At 40.2% G+C, this 21776-nt stretch overlaps 1 protein-coding gene across 3 annotated transcripts in view; it reads left to right on the top strand.

Moving 5' to 3' along the window:
- Ttc29 (tetratricopeptide repeat domain 29) overlaps nucleotides 1-21776 on the top strand; it is a 478601-nt gene that overhangs the window by 410408 nt on the left and 46417 nt on the right. For all 3 annotated transcript variants that reach the window (XM_070022169.1, XM_070022170.1, XM_070022168.1), the window contains 2 exons: nucleotides 13678-13769; nucleotides 21004-21127. In XM_070022169.1, the coding sequence (XP_069878270.1) occupies nucleotides 13678-13769; nucleotides 21004-21127 (216 nt within the window). The remainder of the gene's footprint in view (nucleotides 1-13677; nucleotides 13770-21003; nucleotides 21128-21776) is intronic.

Genomic DNA, 21776 nt, shown 5'->3' with positions numbered 1-21776 from the left:
AGCTTGGGTGGATGTCAGCGTGGTGAGTGCAGAAGACCTGACAGCGGAGGCAGGTGGCAGCACGCTGCGGGGTAGGTCAAGGTCAATACAGTCACCTTCAGGGTGACTCAACAGAGAGCATACTGTGGGGCTTAGGAATTCTGGTTCTACACTCCACTGAACCCAGTTCAAATCCTTCCTCCATCACCAATTCACTGATTTAACATCTCCGCATCTTCTCTCATTTATACACTGGGAACATTAATACTCAGAGTAGGGCCCCATGACAGATTAAACACACGATGACAGATTAAACAAACTGTACATGTACAGTTTGCCCAGTAAATGGTAGTGACTGCTATCGGCCAGTGACAAGCACCAAGCACAGCACTGGGGCTCTAGGGCACGCGCTCCAGGGCAGCATTTCTTGCCCAGGTGTATGGGTGGCAGTAGAACAGACCTTCAGTGAATAGGAACTGTGCTGAGCACTACGACAGAGTCAAGCAAAAAAATTACAAAACTGGAAGGTAGATAAATCCACAGTCAGGGGTGGCTGTTGGGCACTTGTCTCAAAGGACACAGCCAAAGCCCAGTGACATTAATAAAGGTCAAAGTTCGTCATTTAGTCCAGGCAACCTGTGATGATAGTGACCTCCCACCTGGATAGACCAGGAACAGAAATGGTCCCAGGCCCTGAGATAGCTTTGAGGCCCTAAATGAGAGACAGGGCTGGGAAGAGGATAGGGACGAGGAAAGAGAACAACTGGAAAATTATGCCCCAAATGAACACTATGATTCCTTCCAGACGCTATAATTCTCAGCTTCTCAGTATTGATAAGCAGTTTGAAAATGCCAAATACGGTGGTAATTTTCTAGTTTGTACTGTGAAGCCAAAAGCTTGCTATAAGAATGCAATCTGTGATTTGTTTTGTCATTTTATGTGCAGTTTGTATGTGATTCCAGAGCTGATCAGAGGCATTGGTTTACAAAGAATAAAATAAATCACACTTCTAAATAAACCACTAAAGAGTGTTAAATTGATTTAAGCGATTTAGAGATTATTAATATTTAAAACTGCTCTGTCCTATGCTTCTTTATGACTACCTATAGCAATAATAACTACCATTTCATTCCACTATTCTTCATCTTACAATATTACACAGTAAACTGTGTATAAATGTTCTTTTTTTGTATTGGAAGAGAAGTGTTGGGAGTTCTGCCACTTATTTATGTTTAGATATCCTGAGTTTTATTCAGTCAATAAAAGTAGACCCTATTAATGCTTTATTATTTCTTTTGCATAGGTTAAAGGGAATAAAGTGCAGGGTTTGATTTATTATTGTTGTTGTTGTTATTATTATTACTATTAGTACAGAAAATTTTGTCTCCTTTTCAAATTCTTCCTCAGTAAATTGGGTTTTAAGCAGCCTGTATTTCAGGGTTAGTGCTGATCTTCAGAAGTGTAAGAGTTTTGTGATTTTTTGCATTTCTGGCATATCTGGAAACATTCTTAAAATGGTAAAAGTGATTTTTAGACTTTTTTTAACTACATAAGATGGGGAAGGGGACAGAATCGGCAGGCAAGAGTGCAAATGGACATGGATGAGTGTTCCTCAGTGGGAGAGCTGGGCCCCATGGCTTGGAGTCACCCAGGCTAGGCAATGTCAGCAGGTAGGCGAGTGGAGACACACTGCATGATAAAAGCAACTCAGACATCTGGGTCACAGCTCCAGCATTCAAAGGCATTTCTGTACTGTTGCATTGGATCTGTACTTGGTCAGGGATCTGTACATTGGATCTGTACATTGGATCCAGCTTGGTCCGGGACTCATTCCTCATTCTCTCCTCTACCTTGGCCTGTCTTCATCTTTCTTTGTACTTCAGCAAACCTGTTCCTTTACAAGTCATTTTTGTCCGCTGATTTGTCTGTGCAGTCCTTCCGCCGCCTGACTCACTGAGGGATTCTCCAGATGAGCAGCGGGGCTGTCCTCCCTTGCTTCTGCTGCAGCCACATCTCCTGCCCACCTACCCACCCGCCTGCCGGCCTGCTTGTCACCACTCGGTGCGCTGCACCACACTGGCTTGTTTGGTCAATAACCATTTTATTTGTTGCTGGAATACCAGCAGCCGTTACATCTGACCTCCCTGTTTCATCAATTATAGATAGATTATTGGATGTGAACATCTGCAGAAGCTTGCTTGCTGAACTCCCCTTCTGGCTGGGCTTAGATAAAGTATGAAACGGTTGTTTATTGTCAGGCCAAAACTCTACTGGGAAGCAGAGGGAATTCCAAGAGTAGTCGAGGCCCAACAAAAGTACCAAAAAAAAGAAAACCTCATCTGTCTCACTGCACCTCCTCTAAGAGTCCAGCCATTTACTATTTACACTTATTATGGGTTGTTATAACGTCCTACTTGAGAAGAGCTCGTGGCAGCATCCCACACCACCCATTGTCGCTGCTGTCAGAACAGAACTGACGCAGAAATGGTTTTCCTGTCCCTCTTATGAAGAGCACCACACAAAGCTTCTCCTTTGTGGAAGCATCTAGATCGCACCTTTTTCTATCATATTTTACTTTAAATAATCATGTTCGTGTGACCTGCAAGAAGAGCATGACACTACAGATCTAAACCAGGAATCACCCTTTCCACCAACACAGCATCACGCTGTACAGACAGCATATGCGCAAAATGCTTCCCATACTTTTGTGGATCTCTGAAACTGGGAAATCAGAAAGAAATTGTATTGAACCTGGTCTTGAATGAGAAAAAAATTCCAGTAGGAGGGATTATGTATAGATAGTGGCGTCATGTCAAAGAAAGAGAGAAATCTCCTCATGGTAAATGGGTACATGCAGATAATGTACAACTACTCCGCATCAGTACTTATTAAAAGTTCCTAGATAGAATATGGAACATTCCAGCATCTTCCTTGTGAGTCAGAAGTCATGAACTGAAGGTGGACAAAGGCGGGGGAGGTGGGTATGTACCTCTGAGTTTGAAGGATGCAGTCACCATGCTAGTAATTTCCACAGCATAATTATTGGCCTCTGATGGTTACCTATGGAGACAGGAAATGTATTTTCTCACATTATTCAGGGTTAAAAAAGAAAGGGAGAAATGGTTTGTCTTGCATCCACAGAAAGATAGAATCATTTCCCACTACACCAAGACTATGTTCATTATTTCCAGGCTCTGATCTTCTTGCTCCCTTAGCATAATGACCACTGGGGCTTATAACAGAAAACATTATTTGTTTGAGCCAATGACTAGACCAAACAAACACATGTTTACGTTGAGAGTTCTTGTACCATTGTGAAACTCATGTATGTCCTTCTCTGGGAGACTGACTTGTTTGCTGGTACTTAAAAGGTTGCAGGACTGGTTGAGGATCAAAAATTTCATACACTTTACGTAGCTGTTTTCCTTTATTGAGATAGGTGGCAAGAGCCAATATCTACAGCACTATAGCTGCGATAAATGTCTCTACAGATACCCTGCTACTAGCACAAGGTCACCATATCCATTCAACAGCAGTCAGTGGTAACATAAGGGATCCTGAAGGTACCATGGGGAATATGGTATGATCCCTATCCTCAGGGTCCTAACCACCTAATTAGAGAGAGGAGGAAGAGGACGAGAAGGGGGAGGAGGAGGAAGAGGAGAGAGAGAGAGAGATTAGCAAGTAGGTTTATATGGCAATGTATTAAGAATCAGAACAGGAAAAAAAAGCAGAATGTGGACAAGCCTTGAAAGTGGCAGAGATGAGAGAAAACATTGTGAGCAATGGGCCTTGTCTACAACAAGTTCAAGGGCCCAGAAGCAACAGGGCCCTGAAGTCATTCCAATAGTGAATGCTCTGTATGGCGGGAGCAAGGCAGGCAAGGGCCCAGCAGGTTCTAACAGGTTACAGATGTCGACATTTCTGCATCCAATCACACTGGGTTTGACTGGCACCACTTTTGATTCAGCATGCCACTGCCTTTAGTGTCTCTGAGTAACAACAACTTGATATTACTGTTGTCATAGGTGTAACAGGATTGTTCACTTTATGTGCTCATGGTAACATGTCCAAATGAAGTTTGAGATGTCTTAGTTAAAGTAACACCCCACAAAACACTCAAAACATTCCTCCTCCTATTTAACCATGCACTTGCCCAGCGTTTCCTAGCCCAAATTGTATCACCATGGGAAAAACCAGCCCATATTGTTGTTCATCACTAAAAACAGAGGGAGAAAGGTCTGAAGTTATTTCTTTGCCACTTTAGTGATGGGCAGTCACTTTATCTCTCTTCACAGTTTTATTCCTTAGGTTTGAGGGAGAGACTCAGATTACATCACACAAGGGAGAGGACTGTAAAGATCACCGTAATCCCATGCTTTCCCGAGAGTGGCAGACAGGGGCATCACCCAGCTCTAGAACCTTCTGGGACCCACAATCTCCAGGAGCTGTTTGCTTATTACCCTCAGCAGCCTCAAGTCAATAGATTCACCCTATTGTGGTGTCTCGCCTGCTCTCCTGATGTCTGTTAACATTTGAACACCTCACTTCCATAATTACTAACGGCTCAACTGAATTTCCTGGGAGGCTGTGACTGAGCGAACTCATCACTGTAATCTTCCAGGGAACAGAACTTTTTATATCAGGCTACCTTGCAGTTGCTAGACTGGCCATAAATTTACTACCCTTTTTGGTCAAGGGCCTCACAGCCAAATACGAAACTAAACCTCCAAAGGATTTCCTCAGCAAGAGGTTAAGAGCAGGGAAATTTTTCTAGTGAGGAACTATAAATATAACTCACACTATGATTGGTTACCCACTATGAATATTTCCATGCTTCACTGGCGCCAGTGGCTCACAACTGTAACCGTAGCTACTCAAGAGACTGAGATCTGAGGATCGTGGCTCAAAGCCAGCCTGGACAGGAAAGTTTGTGAGGCTCTTATCTCCAATTAGCCCCCAGAAAATCAGAAGTGGAACTGTGTCTCAGATTGGTAGAGTGTTAGCCTTGAGCAAAAAAAACTCAGGGACAGTGCCCAGGGCCTGAGTTCAAGCCCATGCCAACAAAATAATAATTATTATTATTGTTGTTATCATTAAAATAAATATTTCTGTGCTTTCTGATTTATGATATGGAAGGGAGCAATAAAGAATTTAGGGTTAAGATGCTCTAAAATATGTCTCTCTTTACCATGACACACAACAGCAATGACCAATTTTAGAAATGGCAGTGTGGAATGATAGATTGTAATCATCAAGAAAAACTTACCAACCATGTGTGGAATTGTGTGTCATTATTTTAAGATTTGAGATGTATCTATATATTGGATTTAGGGGCAGTTGTTTGCTTGCTGGTACTGAGGCTTGAACTCAAGGCCTGAGTGCTATGCCTTAGCCTCTTTGTTTAAGGCTGACACTCTACCACTTGAGCCACAGCTCCAATTCTGGCTTTTTGTTAATTGGAGAGAAGATCTCATGGACTATCCTGCCCAGGCTGCCTTTGAACCCTGAGAGCCTGCCATCTCAGCCTCCGGAGTAGCTAGGATTACAGTTGTGGACCACTGGCCCCCAGTAATTTAGTTTCCTGAGATATATTTCTCTCCTTACAGCCATATGATATGTTTTTAACATAAAGTTCCCTTGAGCTTTTGTGGGGGAGTGTAATTGTACAACAAAGTTTCATTTCAACATATCACTTAGTACAGAGCATCTTAATCAGTGTCACCCTTTCTGTCACTCTCCCCACCCCTCATCTACCCCAACCTCCTACCCCACCCCCTCAAGTTGCTTGTTTTTTTCCATGGGTAAGTTGAGTTCATGGTTCTAACTCAGGCTATGCAATATAAAAGCAATCTTGAATCCTCATTGAATGCTTAAAAATTTCTTGATTGCAAAACAAAAATTTGCTATTTTTGAAGTTCCTTGGTCACTCCATTATTTGCTGCTTAGTATTAACTAATTAGCCTTATAAATTTAACTCTCCCTACTAGCTGCCATTTATTCCACTGTAGGCACATATTTTAAAAAGCAGTTCTTTTAAGAATATGCAAGAGTTCTCAGATGAGAAGAAAATGGGAAAATACCAATTCTATTATTGCTGGGTGCTAGTGGCTCACATCTGTAATGGCTTTGAGACCTGAGGACCACAGTTTGAAGCCAGACCAGGCAGGAGAGACAATGAGACTCTTGTATCCAGTTAGCCAATAGGAAACTGATAGGGGTACTATGGATCAGTATAGTAGAACTCTAGCCTTGAGCAATAAAGCCCAGGCTCTGAGTTCAAGCCCCATAACTGACAAAAAAAAATCTATTACTGAGATGATTCATTTTGTTCCTTACAAAAAGTTTAAAGAAAAAAATAAATAAATGGATAAGGATTTTCTAAGCCAAAGATAAATTATTCAAAACAACTAAGCATATTTTAAATTACTAAATATATCAAAGTGGATTATGATTTCTTAAAATTCAAGGCATAGTTAAAAAGGGCGAATCCCAGGCCATTTGATCCAACCTGATCATAGTCCAGAATTAAAAACTTAAGCACAAGGAAACAGGAGACTTGACCAAAGCCCCATGCTGAGGTATGGCCCAGGAGAAACTAGAATTCATGTTTTTGTGAACATATAGCTCTTTCTTTTTCAAACTTATTTTTCATTATCTGTCAGTAATTGTATCCTGGAGTTTCTATTCAGCATGTCTATTTATGAGTACAGTGCATGTCGATCAATGTCACCCCTTCCATTCTTCCCCACACTCAGCTCTTCTGTGCCCAAGAAGGTGCAGACTCCGCTGTACACATTGGGCAGTGTTAGCAGTCAACACATAACAGATGGTCTGAGTGGCGAATGTGAGATTTCCAGAACAAAGAGTACACACTCCAATGGGTAAAGTTGACTGCTTTCAACTTAAGAAGGTAGCATCACCAGGCTGCAAAAAAATCATAGTTTTATCCTTTTATCTAGTTTACAAAGTGGCACACTCCATTTTCCTGCATGTTCATTCAAGGTCCCATATCTGCGCACACACACACAAAAAGATCACAGTACATATTGCGTGTTGGAATTCTTCTCTTTTCAAAAAGCAGATGAGGGCTCTCTCCGAGGTGCGAGGGCATTTTTATTTACCCTTATTTTCCGCATCTTTTCCCAAAGCCTATTGCTGGCTCGAATAAAATTCTCCCCATTGCTGATGCTGCCCACCCTGCCTTGTCCGTCCCTCAGCCTGATAACTGCAGAGCTTGTCAAAAATCATTAGCCACTGATTTCTTTAACTAATGTTGTGGTTGATTGTCTGACTCCTGTTAAGACACTGTAAATGAGGCAGAAATACCCTCTCTGCTCACCAACTGTGAAAAGGCTCAGGGGGCTGGATTGCCAGAAATCAGAATAAATGTATTTCCAATAAGATTTGACAATGATTTCAAGCACAAGATGGCAAACTTGATGTTTTAAAATTATTTCTACATTATTGCACAACTATAAATTTATATTGATTCCTTTTTCACTCCATCCAGGTAAGGTACTATACATTGAGAGCGATACAGGACTTTTGTTAGTAAACAACCTGATCTGGTATTTGGGCTACGGGTTTGTGGCAAAATATTAGCTGGACTTCCTTTTACGGTGGGCAAGGAGAGAGGAGGTTAAAAACAATGCTCCCTAAGCCCTTGTAACGTCTTGTTTAGAGACAAATATGTTGGATGCCATGTATTATTTTATAGATGATTTTTGACCCAGGTAGGCTTGTTTAGATTCTCATGGTACATTCATACTAGTGGACAAAACTAGAAATAAAGTGTTTGAAGGTAGCTAAAGCTGTTGGGTTTCCTTCCTGCTTGTTCCAGAGCATCCTACATAGCTTTATGAGTGTAACATTAGAAGTATAATATTAGAAGAACTGTGACATGGAGATGGACAGGTTTGTCTTGTTGCCCTACAATACACCATCTTGGCTAGCAGGTGGGAGTTACAGATCTTGCCTCCACTTAACCAATAGTTGTCTCGTGTCGTTCTCCAGTGATTGAGTGGCTTGTCTCCCAAGGGAAGGGGTTCCAATCAGGAAAATTGTTCAAGCGAAGGCTAGATCAGAGTTTCTCAATAGTGGCATTGCTTGATAACTCTTTGCTATGGGGGTGGTATGTATGCATTGGAGGGGGTTACTAGCATCCCTGGTCTTAACCCACGAAGTGCCAGTCATGAGCACCACAATCGCCATTATAGCAACCTGAAATGTCACCAGATATACGTCAGCAGGGTCAAAACAAGTCTCATGTGAGAACTGATAGGGTATATAACACTAGGGAAAACTTAAGTCATTGCTTCAGTCGGCTCCTTACTCTGCAAGTATATTTGAACATACACATCCGGTTAGAACGGGTAACATCCTCCCAAGGCAGGCTTTGTTAATGTAGATTTTTCCATCAGGGAAAATGGGCTCAGAGAGGTTCTGTTACTTAACCCGTCACTCAGCTCAGTAGGTGACCTGCCCTCACCTATGATACTTGGATAAAAGTTGGACATCCACAGGGATATTTGGATAATTATCCCTTAAGGCCCTTCCAATGCCTGGTCCTTGACCTCTGTAGGAGTCATGACTGAATTCAACTAAGCAAGAAAGTGGGGTGTGGGTGGGGTAACAGGGAAAGGAACATAGAGAGAAAAATATATCTAAAAGAGGAAGCAAAGAAGGATCTAAATTCATAATTCACATTCCTTTTTCTGTCGGTTGTGGGGCCTGAACTCTGGGCCTGGGCGCTGTCCCTCAGCTCTTCAGCTCAAGGCAAGTGCTCTACCACTTGAGCCACAGCACCACTTCCGGCTTCAATATGCCCATTTCAAAGAAGCTAGATTCTAGAACTTACTTCATATAGTACATCTGCGGATTGTCTTCACATAGGAATGATGGTGGTCAAAGCCACTGAAGCTTCGAGTCCCTGGCCTGGGTAATCTGGTAGTGTGTATCAATTGTGCATGTACAGTGAGGGGCCAGGAGGAAAAAGCAAAGTATTTCTTCTCCATTAAGGAGGCACATGATATTTGAAAACTTGGGATACTGGGAAAGAAGACAGCTCTCCAGACCATCTTAAATGTGACCACACATGCTTACTTCCCAGGAAGTACCAGAACAGACTGTGATTTTCTTTTTCAATTTTGCAGAGGCCTAGGTATTTTTGTGCGTGCAGAATAAACAGGATGGAAATGGATGACCTACCTTGCCGTCCCAACAATAAGCAAATCTTTGTAATTACAATTTGAAAGCTTGTCACTTACAGCAAGCTTTTCTGTTGAATAGTGTCACTTCTCTGTATCCTGATAAACCCCTTTTCTTTGCTTTGTACTATTTGTTCTCATCTCCAAACATTTGTTCAACCTTCCCCCCACCCCCATACTATTGACCCAATCCCTTTAAAGTTTATTGGGTTTCTCTTTTCACATGAGCCACTCCTGGCTGTATTTTTTTAAGCTTATGAGTTTGAAATCTGCTTGCTTGCTTGCATATATATATCTATATATATATGCATATATATATATATATGCATATATATATAGATATATATTCTTGCCAATTGTCTCCTCTTCGTCCAAATGCAATGTTGGTTACAAAGGGCAGGGAATCTTCTAGGTTCTAGGACCTACAGCAAGGCTTGTCCTCTAGAGAACACTCAACATCTACGTAGTGACATACATAAATATTCTACATCTTTGGACTCCATTTTTATAGCCCTTTTAATGACTGTAAGTTTTATTCTCTTAAGGAGTAATGCATTTAGAAGTAGAGACACAATTTTAGATCTAGCTGTCATACCTAATACAGTGGACTGGAAGAGTCCCTTGCATGGCACACTAGTTCTGAAGTTCTATTATTAATCTTTTTTTTTTGGGGGGGGGGGTCTGGTTGTGGGCCTGAACTCAGGGTCTGGGCGCTGTCCCTCAGCTCTTCAGCTCAAGGCTAGCACTCTACCACTTGAGCCACAGCGCCACCTCCAGCTTTTTTTTTCCTGCTTATGTGGTGCTGAGGAATCAAACCCAGGGCCTCATGCATGCAAGGCAAGCGCTCTACCACTGAGCCACCTTCCCAGCTGAAGTTCTAAAAAGAATAATAACAAGAAGCAATGACAATAGAAGAAGTTACCTGTAGAGGTGTGGCATCCGATCTAATCTTTCTCCTGAAGGTACAGAAATAGAGGAAAAGAAGGGAGGGAAAGGAGGAGGGAAGGGACAGAAGGGAAGGAAGGAAAGAAGGTAGCAAGGGAGGGAGGAAAGGAGGGATGGAAGGAAGTTGTATTTGTTAGATTACATAAAATACCAAGGAAATAGCTCTTTCTTTTTGAAGCTGAAAGTTTCTCTGGCAGACTTAGTGATGCCTGAATCATTCACATGGAACTATGAATGAGTTTAACCCACTGGTTTCTTTCTGTTTCTTAGCTGGGGATATTTCGCTGGGAAACTACAAATAGCCAGACTAAAGCAGATACACCACAAGAGTAGGGAACAGATGCCAAATATTTCACTGGGTTTCACAAGGCAGACTTTTCATTCAAGAAAAAGAACCAAACTATTTCTCTGTCATTCTCTTTTCTTCCCCTACCCCCTCTTCTAAGCAGAAAAAGTGAAAAATGAACTGGGAATGGGAAGGGTGGCACGGGGGAACTGTGTAGTGGAAATCTCTGTGTTTTGAACTTTTAATCACATGAATGGATACGCATATAATAAAATAGCATAAAACATACCCACATATACAAGGAAGTGTGTGTAAAACTGCTGTACTTTGAGTGGGATTGACAGATTGCACCATTGCCCATTTCCTGGATGCAATACCATTGTGTAGACATGTGGGAAGTCATGAGCTGGCGACCATGGGTGAAGTGTATACAGATCTTCTCGTCATTATTTCCTATGACTTCATGTGACTCTACAATTACCTTTAATTGTCTTTAAAACAAATGAGCTGGAACAGTGTTGTCTTAAAGTGGCCAGCTGTACTGAGGAGTTTTTCTGTCCAATTTGGCAAAGTTAAGTGTGGCATGATAATCATCAAAGAGGTTTAAACTAAGTTTGTAAGTGTGAGCTTCAGGGCCATGATTGCTGCAATTGTTTGTGTTTTAATCTTGTCTAAAATAAAGAAGTGCAATGGGGTCATAAAAAGACAGAAGGAGAGATAAACACCAGGCTACTGTCTTTTCTTCCAAAAGTCTGTTGTCTTTTTTGTTCCGTGTAAACTAGTAGTTATATACATTAAAAGGAAATAATCAAATGCTAATTGTATTAGACCCAAGAATTTCTTTGTTTTCTCCTTAAATATGCTAAAGCTCAAGCACAAAATTTATTCCAATCCAGGTTCAATTCTTATTCTTCTTAGAAAGATACTTTTCTACTCTCTGTCTTGTAGATAGATGATAGATAGGTAGGAAGATAGATAGATAGATAGATAGATAGATAGATAGATGAAAGAGAATAGATAGGCAGATAGGTATCCTATTCAGGTTCTTGGCAGGTAACAATCTTGACTTAAGTACAATGTCTACCTGAAAGCTATTGAATAAAGAAATTGATGAACTTTACAACTTGCTTTTACAGCAACTAATTCTTCCAAACATTTTGCACATGTTCATTTTCAATGTTGACTATACTTCGTTTGGTTTATAGAGGCCAACAATATTTATCTCATTTTAAGAACCTGGATATTATGTGTAAAAGTTTCCCCAAGTATACTGATTTCATTTCAAAGCCTAGTGAAATGGTTTTCAAAGCTGCATCTTCACTGCTCATTGGAGTTATTGGGAGGTTGGGTCCCAAGGTATGGAGCACTCAGTGATTATTATGAACTGACTTTTCCAACTTTGGTGACTTTTTCACTATTGATGGCTGCAGGCACTTTGAAGTTTACAGGGTGTCATGCTAACTCAGTGGCACCCTCTCCCTTTTAGCACAGGTCTATTACTCCATTGACTATAAACTCTAAAGATACATGTTTTTTCAATCAAAATATTTTATACCTTGGGGTTCTTTATTCTCTCCTCTCTTTGATTTGCAATGATAGATTTTAAACAACCAGATGATAGATTTGCTTCTAACACAGAGAATGGCTTAACAATACTTCAACATTCCACACTGCATTTTCTCACTTGAAGTATTACTTGTAAAATCGATTCTACTCTTTAATTTTTCAAGTTGATTTGTGTCGATCAATGCCTATTAATTTGTAGGTAATACCTTACCTACTATAAATAGTAGGTACAACAGTTGTGCTAAACTTTTGCTGATGTGACAGAAAGGCCTGTCACAGCATGCCTTTCATAAACAGCCTGAAGGGAGGAAAGGTTTCTTTGGCTTACAGTCCACTCGGATGGGCATATTAAATTATGACCCCCACCCTCATACTACCTTTTGAAGTTTAAAAAATAAAAAAAACAAGTTAGAGAGGCAATGAGTATTTTAATCTCTGCTTGACTGACTCTAAAATGTAAATTAGGCACAATTATTATTTGTGCATTAAAACTAATTTTTTTTAAATTTTTACCATTGCAGGCTTAGTAGGAATGAGTTTGGAATTAGTAAGGTTAAGATACACCCTTTTTTTTTAATTTTTACCATTGCAGGCTTAGTAGGAATGAGTTTGGAGTTAGTAGGGTTAAGATACACCCATGAGTAAATGTTAACATCAGTATGACATTGAAGGAAACTACACTAAAAATAACTTTTATGAGATAGCACCCTGACCTCCCTAAAATTATTTCCCACATGTTAAGTTTAGAGAAGTAAAGGTGATTGCCAGTCCTGCCCTAATACATAAGCCTTCTAGGCTATCTAAGCAGGCAGTCATTAGTACACAGGGCCCATATGGGCCCCTCCCCCCACTGGCTCCCCTCAAATACCATCAAATGACTTTCAGCAATTCTTTCTTAGAAGATGCGCAGAACGGATTTCCATAGAGGTCTTTGGAGATTTCCTGTGTCCTCATGTGTGTAATAGGTTGGGTCAAGTCAAGATAAAGGAAGAAAGGAAAGGGATTTTGTTTTATGTATATTTTTCCCCCTTGTGGCCGTTGCAAGGGGAGGGGGGAATAGAAAAGAGGAAAATTATAGCATGCAGATGATGTCAGTATTAAATTAAATTAACATCATATGTTTGGCTGTGGCAGCTGTAATCTTGTGATTATTGAGGAGATTGGTGGTAATCAAGTACATTTGTATGAAATATTTTTAGTGTTCATCACACAATATCCTCATGATGAGCTATGAATCTAATAAAATGATAGATTTAGGAATGCCTGTCACTTAAATTCATGCTCTTCAAATCGCTATTTATAGAAAGAAAAGTGGTATGTAAACTAGCATTGTAGAACATTATAATCTGCCTTATATTACCTTAGCTAATAGTCCCATCTTTTAAAATAATGTTGGAAGCCATTCAATTATTTATTCACACCTAAGTTTTATACATTGGCAGATTTGGGATGGTGCAAGAGAATCATTATTTTTACCAAAGTAAGACCTCACTGTCATGGCTCAAAGAGATTGCCATGGTACATGTTATACTATAGATAAAAATAAACTGAGCCAACATGAATTTTTAATCAAGAAAAAAAACATTTCATCGAGACATTAAAAACAGCTGTTAATCTCAGTCTCTCCTGTTATGAAATGAACCATCAGTGGAAGGGGGCAGGCTCTGTTCAATATGTATTTCTCTCCCTAGGACCTGAACACCTACAGCCAAATCTCTACCGAACAGGACGATGATCTCAGCCTTGGGAGAGCCTATGAGGCAATAGCCAAGGTCCTGCAGTGGTAAGTTAGCGCACCCCCTTCTTGCTGTCACTGTGAATTCACTCAACCGTGAAACACTTAAATTGTTTGAGGTCTGTCGCTTTCCATTACTGCTTGCTTAAATTTTAAGCAGTGTCCTTCTTAAGTGACCCTTTCTTCATAAGTTATTTTAAACCAATATGGTATTTTAAAAGACGCAGCAAGCTCCTCGTTACTCTTCCTTCAGATTATTTTCAGTGTTTTTTTTTTTTTTTAAGTTTAACCGTGACCTTGGATGCAAGTGGCGAGGGTAGAAATCAGGTCACAGCTCCCAGGTTAAGACAGCCCAGAACACACAGTGCACTGCCTTGTATGCTTCAGTAGCTCTGGCTGCCATAACCTTTCCAGGGCTCCACTTGGAGGAAACTTTCCATTTGTTTCAACCATGATTCATCCATTAAGACATCTCTCCTTTGAGCATGTCTAGATACACAGTTGGGTGGAAAAAAAATCCAATCTTCCCAATTTCATTTAAAATAGAAGATGATCAAAATGCACATGAACAACTTCTGATGGCATAGTGGTTGATGGAAAAATAAATGATTCCCCCTCGCCCGTTATTTTGTAGTAGTTGTTATGTCCCATTGCATCATCCATTGTAGCAACCAGACTTAAGCCAAGATAGAATAACGATAAGTTGTTCAAGGCAAGGGCTTTTGTTCCAGTGTTTCGAGTAATAGCAGTAATAGATAAAGATTGTGTCAACTCCAAATTTCCTCCCATGTGTATATCATTTTGATATATAAAGGTGGCGTTTTCAAGGCAAAATTGTTGTTTGAAAGGAATTTCATATTGAAGTGCCTAGCAAGTTGAAAGTGGGATTATTAAAGGACTACCACTGCTAATATAGTAATCACTGTTTACAATCACTGCTGATAACATGCAAGGCGCCCTAAGAAAGACAAAATAAAACCCAGTCATGGCTGGATAAGTGGTTTGGGAAGATAGATATAGAGATACAAAGGGATATAGATATTTACTTCAGAAAAGAAGGGCGAGCCACCGCTAAGAAAGGCAAGCAACCAGGGAGTGTTGTAGCCCCCCAAACAAAGATGGTGCAGTTCCCAGAACAGCAGCCCAGCTATCCCTTTCTAAAATGCAAAGTTGAAATTGAAATAAGGGATTGGTAAGTATTCAGGTTCATGTCTATGTGGAGGAAATCAGCTCTGTGCTCTTTGGTGTAGTTGATTTTTATTAAATTATGATTATTAAATACTTGTTATCACTGCTGCAAGTTAGTAGAAAATGAATGGAGTCAACATCATGTTTGGGCGTGATAAAGCTGAGCTCAGTGTGCAGAGCAGTAAATAAATAAATAATAAAGTTGTTTATAATTTTTATAAAATGGTATTTCCATATGTCCTCACAAATCTAAAGAGACAGTTCTACTGTAGGCATGTGCAAAATGTCTCGGTAAAATCCCTTTTTTGTACAATTAGTATCCACTAAAACAAAGTGAATGATAATAGTGTAGAGCAGGTTCTGGTGGGTGTTAATATGGTTACGATAGGCATGTGTGGAAACAGAACAGTGAAACCTGTTGTAATTTTGTCAAGAAGCAGAGAGTGGAGATGAGGGAACATGATAGAGGAGGTGAAATTTGATCAGGATAGGTACATTTTACACATATATGAAAACATCACAGACTCCCTTGTACAACTGCCATATGCTAATACAAAATGTTTTATAAAAAACTAAAGAGTAAAACTCCAGGGGAAAATATGTCTTTTCTTTTAGAAATACTAAGTACTTACTGTGTCCAAGGACAGATTCTAGAAGGCCCCTTTTGTTGCTGATGGTGTTCGTATTTACTTTAGAAACTTCTAAGCCGGGCACCAGTGGCTCAAGCCTGTAATCCTAGCTACTCAGAAGGCTGCGATCTGAGGATTGCAGTTCAAAGACAGCTCAGGCCAGTAAGTCCTGAGACTCTTATCTCCAACAAAAACTCAGGAGAGGCCAGAAGTGGCGCTGTGGCTTAAGTGTCCTTGAGCAAAAGCTCAAGGACAGTGCCCATTCCCAGAGTTCAAGCCCCAGGCCCAGCAAAAAGAAAAAGAAACTTCTGGAGACATGAGGTTGGTTTCAAGTCATTCTCATTTGTTCACTTTGTATCTCATCTGGAATATTTTAGTCAAATACTCCAAAATTTGAATTCTTTCTATCCAGTTAAGCAATTATCAGATAAACGTGTGACAACAGCAGCTAATCTTTAATTTTGGCTGCAGGGGTATTATTTGGCGTTGGGAGAGGGGAAGGATACAGCGCTATCTGATGGATCAGGATGTCCAGTGTGTGTTTTTTAGGAATGGGGACAATTCTCGTCCAACCAAACTCAATAGCACAGCATCTTGCCTTAGGGGCAAACATGTAACAGAGCTAGAAGATTGGTCTCTATTCCCTCTCCCCTTTTTTTCCTAAGAGAAGCTAATCCCACTTACAAACATTGCCTTCTACTAATGAACAATCAGGCTGTCAGTGCTTGGATTGGTAAACAGGAGTTGTTAATTTCATAATGTTCAGTTACCCACAGCAGAGTGTGAGCTTGCTCCTTCTGAGGCCCAGGGGAAAGTTCTCAAAGCTCTAAGCCATCCACTGCAAACCTGCCATTGGACCCCATGGTTGGCTATAGGGAACACTGGTATTCTCTTACTACCTGTGCAAGGAATTCAAAATTATGATCTGCTGACTGGCAAATGTTTCAAAACCCCAAATTCCATATAGGTAGATGGCCCCAATTGGCTATCAGAGACACTTTATTGAACCAAGTCTATGAAATAAGCAAATCCTTGGATATGAATTTTGTGCTCATATTTAGAAAATGTGGCTTCAAGGGTCTGACATTCTTCACTAAACATCTGTTCACACACACATGCACACACGCGCACACGCGCACACACACACGCACACACACATGCACACACGCATTATCTCTTTCATAGTCCTAAACTGTTCTCAGATTACCAGCCAGTGAAAAACAAACAAAAACAAAAAACAAAACAAAAAAAAAATACCACAGCCCAAATAATTGAAATTACAGTAGTGGAAGGTAAAAAAAAATAAATCAAGTTGTGTGTGAAGGTTAGCATCACCTCTAAATCTCTTTTTCCTAACCCAAGCAATTGTGCCAGTTTACTAATGGTAGCCCCATCTCTATAAACATATTTTATCTCCTTAAGGGAAATGGAAGAGGATGGCCATGACTAGGATAAGTGTGGTGAGGGCTGTCAGCTGAGCGTGCATGAGAGGTGAATTCGCTCTAAGGCTGGAAGCTTCTAAAATGGTTATGAGAATTTATTGTAAGCCCTCAGTTGAAAAACACAGCCCCTTATCTCCAGATTGAGAATTTGGTCATATGGAGTTGCTCATTGGTGGATGTTAGAATGTAGATCCTGTGTTAGCTACTAAGAAAGGCTTGAACAGTGAACAAGTCGTGCTGTTTTTGCTACTGACCTGAATAACATTCACTGCACAGGGTTTAAATATAAAAGAAAATCAGTATTTACAGTGTCTTTTTCCTCCTTACTTGGAATACAAGTGAGGGTATAAGAGAAGAAGTGATGTTATGACACATCCCTTCGATAGCTCAGTTCGTAGAGTGGAGGACTGTAGCTGACTTCCTCAAAATTGCTCTATGACATTACTATTCAAACACCAGAATTATACTTGATGAACAAAGGAAAGGTGAATTGAAAAATCTACCAAGTAAATATTATTCCTACACGGACAGTCTAAGTAAATGCAGAAAGTAATGCCTCGATTTTTTTACACACACACACACACACACACACACACACACACACACACACACACACACACACATTCATGTATATTCTCATTTATTGAAGTAACTCATTTAATGAAATGCCATGACTCCTCAACCCAATCAGGACAACTACTTGAGAAAATCTAAATGCCACCAAGAAAGAAAAAAATGTGTTGGAGACACAGTGGTCTCAAGACCCTCCTCTGGGTTTATTTCATACCAACTGTAAATTTTCTTGCAAACTCGAGTTAAATTATTTCCTGGAAAACTTTCCACAGTGGAGATCTTTAAATCAATCAGTACAAAGTTTCAAGGGTGAAAATTACCTCTCTGTTATAGCTGAAAATTAATTTCCTCTTTCTTGAGAGGAGTGACATGCCCTAGTAATTTTATATAGATTCTTTAAAATGGAGCATCCAGGCTTTGATGCGAGATTTCCGAAAAATGACCTCCAAACTACATGAAAACATCCCTATTAATTCATGAAATGAAGAACGGCTTTTTTACATTTTCTCCCGTCACCGATCCCATTTGCCTGATGACTTTCATCTGTGGCCCACAAACTTAGTGGGACAATCAACCAACCCCTCGGTGACTGTTTCATATCTGCCCTATTTGATTTCTGCTCCCTGAGTAAATGATTAAGTTTTCATGCATTGGTTCAGCCAAAATCTATGTTCACTCAACCAAATCCTTTATTGATTACTTCTAGGGCAAACAGTAGGCCAAGTGTGATATACATAATTGGACAGTTGTCAGGGGACCTGGGTGTTAACAGTTCCGGGTCCCCAGTTGGAAACTCAAATCACCTTGATACACAAATATTCTGCACTGTTTCATTCTCATTCTTTGGACCGAAGAGTCCTGTTCCTCAGAATATATGTTTTTAACTCTCTAAGGTCTGGTTGAATGAATTTAATGATTATACCATATAATATGCTGTTCCAGCTGCACCTGTGCACTGCATATAGAAAGGCGGGAATTGATATTGGTATAACATTTTAACCTTGGCCTTGAACTTGCACAAATAATCGGTAGCCTTTCTGTAGGAAAATGTTTGATTTTTCTCCTCTTCTGAGGGAAGACTAGCTTCTACATCCATCTTTGACCCACCAACATTCATTGTTTATATTTCAGTTGCTATATGAATGACTTTGCTGGCTATAGGGCTATGCATTTGCTGACTGGAGCATATGATTTGTAATAGAAGGATTTACTGTAGTATTGCTTTTAGAGCAATCTAAAATAATTTGGGATGTTTGGGAGTTCTGTCATTCCTTTGGGAAATTTTTTAAAAGCTCCCTCTCTAGCAATAATTGTATCATTTTTATAGTTGCTATTCACTGAATATTTTGCATTTTGTGGTTGTTGTGGTCATAACTGTAACATGATCAAGATCTTTATCTGAGAAACCAAGCTGAGATTCACACCTAGTTCTTTCTAATATCCATAGTAACATGGTTTATTTACAAATATACCTCAGTTGATGAAAATCTTGCGATGTTAGGCAAATCAACATCCTTAACCATGCAGCTATAAGTTTCAAATAAACTCCTGTCAAAATGTTTCTGACTTACCACTGAGCCACCTTCCCAGCATGCATGAGGCCCTGGGTTCGATTCCTCAGCACCACATAAACAGAAAAAGCCAGAAGTGGCACTGCGGGTCAAGTGGTAGAACCTAGCTTTGAGCTGAAGAGCTGAAGGACAGTGCCCAGGCCCAGAGTTCAGGCCCCACGATGAGCAAAAAAAAAAAAAAAAAAAAAAATGTTTCTGACTTACTTCTTCTGTTAAACTATTTTGAATAGTTTCAACATATTTTTGAGAGGTCAATTTGAGTTTCTGAAATAGCCCAAAGAATGTGTAGTCACATTTAAAAAACAGGAAAAAAAAGTTATGTGTAATACCATTTGTGGACAAAATTTACTAGGTCATCTACAAACACTCTGATGGAGTTTGCTCCTGAAGCAGTAGTCCATGAACCTGTCCCTCAGCATCACCCTGGAAGACAACCACTGGGAGAGACTTGTTCTGTTGTACACTAAGAACAGCTGAGAAATTAGGTCTAAAATACAGGAGAAATCAGGGCCAGAAATAGATTTCCCAAGCATTAGCACCTAGCAGTTAGGTCACGCCATGGAAAGTCTCTGACACTTCCCACAGGAAGCATTGTCTGGGGAGAGAGCAAGGCCATGGCAGAGCTCTGGAAAGAGCCAGCTTTGCGTGGGCAGAGGCCACAGGTCGTGCTGAGTGATCTAGAAATGAAAGAGGAGAGGCAGGCTGAGTGTGCTGGAGGCCAGAGAGGAGAGAACACTTGGGGAGAAAAGAGGGTGTTCAAGAGCAGTGACTCCAGATCTATGGTTTGGAAACCCAGGAGAGGACAGAGGAGGAAGACAGAAGCCATCTGTGAATTGATGTACATGCTAGCTATTTCAGAGCGTTACGAGTTCAAAGATGTCTCCTGTCACAATTATTTTCAGCTTATATAAATACTTAGAGATCATGGTGCTCACCCAGATTGGCCTTCATTAATTCATCAAATTCCTTCGAGCTTCCTTGTGAGATCTGGAGAAGTGCCCCCCTGGAATGCTAGAGTGGGAAACAGTGAAATCAAGCTCAAAGCCCCACATAGAATTAATAGTTATCTCATCATGGGGTTGACAGTGAGTGTCTTCAAGGTTAGGAGACATAATCCTCAGACACTCAAGTATTTGAGGGTATTTGCTAACTCCACAAATTTTCTTGTTGTTATTGAAATAACTTTAGTCATAAATTCCACAGCTGAGGATCTCACAGTTTACCTTCAAACTTAATTCTGATGTGTATGACATAATTCACTTCTCAAATTTTCAACTCTATAATACACACACACACACACACACACACACACACACACACACACACACACACACGAATGCGTATAAATGCCCGGTAGATGTCAAGCACTCTGCTAGAACTTAGAACATTTTGCCCTAATATAGAACACTCGTATGTGTGGGGTTAGTGACATATGAGTTGTCAAGGCTGAGGAAAGCTGGAAGTATAAACCAGCATTCGTCTTTCATAAAGGTTTGTGTACACATGACTATTACTAATTTCAAGACCTATATATTATCCTTAAAAAGAAATCCAGCATTCATTATCAAATCATTTCTCAGGCTCTGCCCAACCTCTAGGAGACACTAATCTACTTCCTGTCTTCATGGATTCATATCATATATAGAGTGATCTAGATTCTTGGACTTGGTATGTTATGAAATTTCATCCATGTTTTAATATGTACTAGTACTTCCTTTTCATGACTGCACTTACTATCTCATATGCCTACACCATATTTTATGGACCCATTCATTCAACCACCCTGAATTTTCTACAGCAGAGATAACCAAATAGCCTCTTTTCACTATGATATTAAGTGAGACCATACTCTCATGGCTTCCTGTGTTATTTATTATAGCAAAGGAGAGACGGCAGAAGCGATTAAATACTTGGAAAAAGTTGTGAAAATTGCTAGGAACAATTTCCAAAGTCTTGATGTTGTGAGAGCAAGTACCATGCTTGGTGACATCTATAACGAAAAAGTGAGTATTGATGTTTCTTGTTGTTGGAGAAAATTTGCAGAGTTTTAAATGTCTATTCTCATTTGATCCTTGCCTTCTCTATACCTGTCATGTCAAACGTCAGGACCTTGGAAGTGATGGGTACACAAGACAAGGACTGGGAAGAGAAATACCTCTAGTAGTCCCCATCTCCTCCTCTTGTAGTCCTTCCTGCGGTCCGAGGCGTAGATAGCCCCACAAGCCACCAACCCTGATTTATATGTGTTCAGTCCTAACATTCTTTTTCTAGCCCCAGATTCTTGATTTATTCATCCAGCTCTGACACTCGATGCTCAATCCCTGAGGAGAAACAGCAGCACCGAAGTGGTTTTGTAGGACACTTAAGATTTTTGACAGTATGCAAGTGCACTGGTTGTTGTGGGCTCTTGAGTTCTTTTCTCCCAACCTTGGCCTTTCTCGATCCTAGAATCTCTTTGAGAAATCATATGAAAGAGGCTTATAATGTTAATTGTTTGACCATGAATAGGATCCATCATTTTCTTAGGGCAATAATATTATTCAACTGTGAAAGATCTCGATCTTGTTAAGACATATTCAATGTGTTAAAGTTGCATTTAATATTTATGCAGTAGTAGTAGTAGTAATAATACAAGGAAAAGGAGGAGAGGAG

This window comes from Dipodomys merriami, unplaced genomic scaffold (genome assembly GCF_024711535.1).
Source record: "Dipodomys merriami isolate MVZ:Mamm:240054 unplaced genomic scaffold, mDipMer1.0.p SCAF_15, whole genome shotgun sequence".
Classification (NCBI taxonomy): domain Eukaryota; kingdom Metazoa; phylum Chordata; class Mammalia; order Rodentia; family Heteromyidae; genus Dipodomys; species Dipodomys merriami.
This window is presented reverse-complemented; position numbering and strand designations above follow the sequence as displayed.